Source organism: Oncorhynchus masou, chromosome 30 (assembly GCF_036934945.1).
Source record: "Oncorhynchus masou masou isolate Uvic2021 chromosome 30, UVic_Omas_1.1, whole genome shotgun sequence".
NCBI classification, from domain to species: Eukaryota; Metazoa; Chordata; class Actinopteri; order Salmoniformes; family Salmonidae; genus Oncorhynchus; species Oncorhynchus masou.
In genome coordinates this window covers 57020011-57026450 of record NC_088241.1, presented here as the reverse complement: position 1 = coordinate 57026450, position 6440 = coordinate 57020011, and the positions used below count along the sequence as shown (strand labels likewise).

Sequence of the window (6440 nt, the reverse complement as noted above, 5' to 3'; positions counted from 1 at the left end):
AAGCTCCCGACAAACAGTTATTGTACTGACGTTGCTTCCAGTGATGGTTTGGAACTGGGTATTGAGTGTTGCAACCGAGGAGAGATGATTTTTACGTGCTTCAGCACTCTGCGTTCTCGTTCTGTGAGCTTGTGTGGCCTGCCACTTCAAAGCTGAGCCGTTGTTGCTCCTAGGCGTTTTCACTTCACAACAGCACTTACGGCACTTACTGGCTCTAACAGGGCATGAATTTGATGAACTGACTTGTTGGAAAGGTGGCATCTTATGATGGATTAAATAATAAAAGTTCCTCAGCCATCTACACACTAACTCATAATGACAAAGCAAAAGTGTTTTTTTATTTTACGTTTTGTGAATTAAGTAAAAATAAAAAAGTATACCTTTTGCTATGAGACTTGAAATGGAGCTCAGGTGCATCCTGTTTCCATTGATCATCATTGAGTTTCTAAAACTTGATTGGAGTCCACCTGTGGTAAATTCAATTGATTGGACATGATTTTGAAAGGCACACACCTGTAAGATCCCACAGTTGATACCAGAGAAAAAACCAAGTAATGAGGTCAAAGGAATTGTTTGTAGAGTTCAGGAGACAGGATTGTGTTGAGGTACAGATCTGGAGAAGGGCATCAAACCATTTCTGCAGGATTGAAGGTCCCCAAGAACACAGTGGCCTCCATCATTCTTAAATGGAAGAAATTTGGAATCACCAAGACTCTTCCTAAACTGAGCAATAGGGGGAGAAGGGCCTTGGTCAGGGAGGTGACCAAGAACCTGATGGTCACTCTGACAGAGCTCTAGAGTTCCTCGGTGGAGATGGGAGAACCTTCCAGAAGGACAACAATCTCTGCAGCACGCCACAAATCTGGCCTTTATGGTAGTTGCTGGACAAAAGCCACTCCTCAGTAAAAGGCACATGACAGCCCGCTTGGAATTTGCCAGATGGCACCTAAGGACTCACCGACCATGAGAAACAGGGTTCTCTGGCCTGATGAAACCAAGATTGGACTCTTTGGCCTGAATGGCAAATGTCACATGTGGAGGAAACCTGGCATCATCCCAACGGTGAAGCATGGTGGTGGCAGCATCATGCTGTGGGGATGTTTTTCAGCAGCAGGGCCTGGGAGACTATTCAGGATTGAGGCAAAGATGAACAGAGCAAAGTACAGAGATCCTTCATGAAAACCAGCTCAGAGCTCTCAGGACCTCAGACTGGGGTGAATGTTCACCTTCCAACAGGACAACGACCCTAAACACACAGCCAAGACAATGCAGGAGTGGCTTAGCGACAAGTTTCTGAATGTCCTTGAGTGGCAAAGCCAGAGCCTGGACTTGAACCCAATCTAATGTCTCTGGGGAGACCTGAAAATAGCTTTGGGCTCCCAAGTGGCACAGCAGTCTAAGGAACTGCATCACCCGACGCTGTAATTGCTGCCAAAGGTGCTTCAGCAAAGTACTAAGGGTCTGAATACGTATGTAAATGTAATGTTTTTTGGGGGGGGAAATAATCTAAACCGGTTTTTGCTTTGTCATTATGGGGATTGTGTGTAGATTGAGGGTGAAAAAACAAAATGTGGAAAAAGTCAAGGTGTCTAAATACTTTGACGGCATTGTATAGTGTAGTTTTAAGCGTAATTGATCGTGTTTACACTTGAAATGTCAAAACAATATTATTTTTATGACCGCTAGAAACCTTTCTAATACATTTTCAGAGTTGCATAGGAGTTTTGCTTCGACCCGGTAAAGACATGTACTACATCTCAAAGATGAATGCAATTTGTAGAAGTAGGAATTGTTTGGAAAGAAAGAGGCAGAACATTTCACCGTGAACATGTTGATTAATAACCAAAGCAGGGACCTATTCTAAGTCATTTAATTAAAACATTAAATAGCAGTACAGTAAATAATCCAATAGCTCCTCAATACCAAAAGTTTACTTCTGGCAAAATGAAATTCTCAAAATGAGATCCTAATCTTGACAGTGATTTACGTTCCTACCTCCCCGGAATGATTAAACAGCAGAATTAAATACAAGTTAGCGTGAGCAGAATTCCTGCTGATGTTACACCAAATAAGCAGTGCAATCAGTGATAACTTCTGCGGTATTGCCACGACAACCCAGACACGGGAAATAATGAAGGTAGATTCAGTGTGTGCTCGCCGGCGCCCCACAAACACTGCAAGAGAACAACTGCTCTATTATAAGGTACACAGAGGGCTTGTTCACACTCAATGGCCAAGTTCACACTCAATTTCCGTATATCACAAACATGTATGAACATGAAAATATACTTTTTTTGTTGTCTGAATTTAAGCTTTGGGTTTGGGATGTGGTTAAGTTTTGGGGAAAATTAAATCAGGGATAGGGTAAAATCCCTTTTATTATTTTTTTATTTTTTTTATCCATCTGTTCAGCTTGACCCGATAGTGACAACACAACAGGTGAGGAAGAAACAGTACTGTACAGAAAACATGGCGGCAATACGGGACCAAAATGTAGTTTCTATACAGTAGACGGCACTGGTACAGGAAAGTACTGTACATATTTAGGTCTCAGCTTGTCCATATTGTCCTATTGAGAAGACATCTTCATGAGAATATATTTAAAAGTTTAACCATGTCTTATAAATTATCATATTGAAGCAGTCCCTGGGCCTCAGTAACATTTCATACAAAGGATCAACAATCCTAAATGTCTCGTATGTGTCTTGGGTCCTTGGGTACAGTATATCTATCAAAAGGCCTTGGACAGTCCCGAGCTCGGAAAATTGAATTTGGATGCATCTCCTTCAAAGGCGGTGGCTTCTTTTTAATCCCTTCAATCCACCATAATCCTGAAATGACACAATGAACAAACAAAAGTTCCCTCTGTAGGTTCCCTAACCCAATTCCTCATCTAGGGTTCAATAAAGACGTTTATGGGTCTCTGGACATGCTGGACAGTCACATGGGAACCAAACCAACCAAGATCCTAAGCCAGGATGTCGCTGCGCTTGCTGCACCACACCACCAGCGCGATCATGGCCAGGGTGAGGAAGACAGGGATGAGGATGAGGATGGTGAGTGTGTCGTCTGGCGGGTCCACCAGGATCACCCTCTCCAGGGTGCAGTTGGAGAAGAAGTGCTTGTGGATCCGGATGATGTAGCTCTCCACCAGTGGGTTGGGCCAGTAGCAGTTGATGCGCTCGGCGTTGGTCTCCGTGCACAACGAGAAAAGGTGGTACTCACTACAGAGAGAGCAGAGGAACACAAAGTGTTAAAACAAAATGGGAATACAGGCTTTTGTTCCAGCCTTGCTCTAACAGCCTATGAGCAGCTGATCAGTAGATTCAGGTGTGTTAAGGCAGGGCTGGAACAAAAGCTTGCCCTCCCAGTAGCTCTCCAGGAGGGTGGTTGGCCAATCCCTGGACCAAAGGGCTAAGGAACACAAACTGTTTAGTCGATCATAGGGCAGAGGAACACAAAGTGATTAGCCAATCAGAAGGCAGGGTGAGGGGGAATCTGGGGCCATGGATTAGACTGCAAATCATGTTCTCTGTATCTCAAAATGTATTCTCCATTTCAGGGGATAAGAAGAGTTAAGGGGTCTATTTAGCAGTATAGCTGTTACGATATGCTCAGCTACTTAGGTAGGATGTGTTTCAACTGAGAAATAGGGAGGGTTTATCCCTCAAATTCTTACTCTGCAAAAAAAGTTCTCTCTATAGATAGACGCTAAAGTCCTGCATCTTGTTTCATAATACTCTATCGGAGACTGGTTCGTGATGTAACGATCACGTGAGACCAATCTGGTCAACAGACAAATAGGCTGGTCCCACTTTAAATAAACAACATATAGAGCATTCATAAAGCCTTCATAAGCACTACTTAGATACATGAGACATAGTCCACTGCTTCATATACCCATAAGTATGTCCTCCGTTATCGAGTATGACACAAGCCAATAGATGATTTGTGAAGAATCTTTGTAGTGCTTATGAAGCCTTTAAGAATATGTTATAAAGCCCTTGTAACTTTGTTTGTTTTTAAATGGGACAAATGTGTTTATTTCACTGTGGAAAATTATGGAGTAGCCATATGCCTAGGAAACGAATGACACAGACCCTGTGGCCAGATGTGTGTCCTCCTCATTGTTTACTTCATTAGCTACTAGTTGTACCCAGGCTGCCTCATTAGGGTCAATTTCTGTGTGTCTTACAAAGTGCACTAAAAGCAACCCATTCGAACATAAACATGACACAAATGAGCTGCACTTTCAAGGCTTGGTATAGTACAGGTTTAGGAGTTAAATGGGTGATTCGAGCCGAGATAATAGACATCTAGGTGACATGGGGTCCCAGCCATGATGCTCACCTAGCAAAACAGATCATATCAGCCCCTGTTCGATGAAACTAGTCAAGACAAGTGGTTAGTTCTATATTTATCTTCAGTTTCCCCTCCAATGCCTTTCACACTAGCGATGTGGTTTGACGTCAGCCAATCCCCGTCATTGCTTTCAGACGACCTCCACCTAAGTGCTGCAAATCGAATGAGCCTCGATCAAGCGTATAAATTGTGTCTCCATATGGACATAAGCTACCTGATTGCCGAGATAAGGGAGGCTGCTGTAAAGTCAATGGATTGGTTGTATGGTAACTCTGGAATAGCTTTTTGGCTTGGATATTATTGTAAAAAAAACTATGGTAAAACACATTGACCACTGACTGAAAAGTGATGGAATATGTCAAATTAGGATTTATGTTTACCAAGAATTTGAGGCTGTGTGCTGTGTTGTCTTTTATCATTTAAAACCGGCAAAATCTTACCTATCATTAGAAAGACCAATGAATTCTTATAAAAGCTGATATTTACTCTTTCGTAACAATTTTATTTGTATTTATCTTACCTTTATTTAAGTAGACAAGTCGGTTAAGAAGAAATTCTTATTTACAATGACAGCCTACCCCGGCCAAACTCTAACCCGGATGACGCTGGGCAAATTGTCCGCTGCCCTATGGTACTCCCAATCACGGCTGGTAGTGATACAGCCTGGAATTGAACCAGGGTCTGTAGTGAAACCTCTAGCACTGAGATTCAGTGCCTTAGACTGCTGCGCCACTCGGGAGCTTAACAAGGGTCGCATTTTGAAAGAATGTAGTTTTTCCATCCACAAGGAGCATTCAAGAGGCAACTCATTAAGGAATGGATCGAAATGTACAGGATGGTTTACCTGGAGGAAAATGAGGAAGTCTCATGCTTTTGCAATTTCAGTCTATTCCAAGGGAGGGTCATGCGATTTGTAATTTATTACATTTCTATATTTCTCAGAATTTGTTGCTTATTTAGCTATATATCAATGTGTTCCTGATGCCGCCCCCATCTCTAATTCTCAGCTGAGTGCGTAATATCAAGTGTGGCTATAGGCTATTTAGTGTGGTCTCAATCAAATGATCCATAGCCTATAGACTATAAGCTAGGAAGTGCATGATCAGAGAAGCACAGCGCAGTTATATTTCGAAGATAGGCTATACTGTAGTTTAGTTAACTATGTTCTGTTCAGAAACTAAAAAGGTTCTGATTATATAAAGTGATCTATAACAGTATTTCCAGCAGCCCTTTACATTTGGTGTAAGAGAAGAGCTGAGGAGACTGTTATTCAGATTCAGATGTATTTCTCCTGTAAGGAAAGCAAACAAGTTCCATGCTTCTACTCGCAGTGCCAGAACTCAATGACAACATTACATGTCAAATTCACTGCCAAACATTGCCTGGACAAATATTCTTGAAAAAATGACCTTAAAGCCTTTTGGGTCAGTTTTTAAATTAGCAGTGGCTTTTGAAATGCATCTGAACCATGGAGCACAGTCTCCCCTGGCCACATAGAAGACTTTCAGGGTGTCACACCGTGATCTGTTTCACCTGTCCTTATGATTGTCTCCACCCCCCTCCAGGTGTCGCCCATCTTCCCCATTTATCCCCTGTGTATTTATACCTGTGTTCTCTATTTGTCCGTTGCCAGTTCATCTTGTTTGTCAAGTCAACCAGCGTTTTTCTCAGCTCCCGCTTTTTCCCAATCTCGCATTTCTCGCCCCCCTGGTTTTGACCCTTGCCTGTCCTGTCTCTGAGGCCGCCTGCCTGACTACTCTGCCCGAATCTGAGCGCGCCTGCCGTCCTGTTGAATTACCGACCTCTGCCTGACCTGACCCTGCCTGCCATCCTGTATCTTTGCCCATTTACTCTGGATTGTCGACCCCTGCCTGCCTTGACTGTTGTTGCCTGCCTTGACCTGTTGTTGCCTGCCTTGACCTGTTGTAGCCTGCCTTGACCTGTTGTTGCCTGCCTTGACCTGTTGTTGCCTGCCTTGACCTGTTGTTGCCTGCCTTGACCTGTTGTAGCCTGCCTTGACCTGTTGTTGCCTGCCCCGTTGCCATAATAAACATTGTTACTTCGACAGTCTGCATCTG

At 43.1% G+C, this 6440-nt stretch overlaps 1 protein-coding gene across 2 annotated transcripts in view; it reads right to left on the bottom strand.

Moving 5' to 3' along the window:
• Window positions 1-1835: 1835 nt before the first annotated feature.
• The window catches only part of LOC135523206 (receptor activity-modifying protein 3-like), a 30986-nt gene continuing 26381 nt past the window's right edge, over window positions 1836-6440 (bottom strand). For both annotated transcript variants that reach the window (XM_064949925.1, XM_064949924.1), the window contains one exon: window positions 1836-3224. In XM_064949925.1, the coding sequence (XP_064805997.1) occupies window positions 2969-3224 (256 nt within the window). In that variant the 3' untranslated portion in view covers window positions 1836-2968. The remainder of the gene's footprint in view (window positions 3225-6440) is intronic.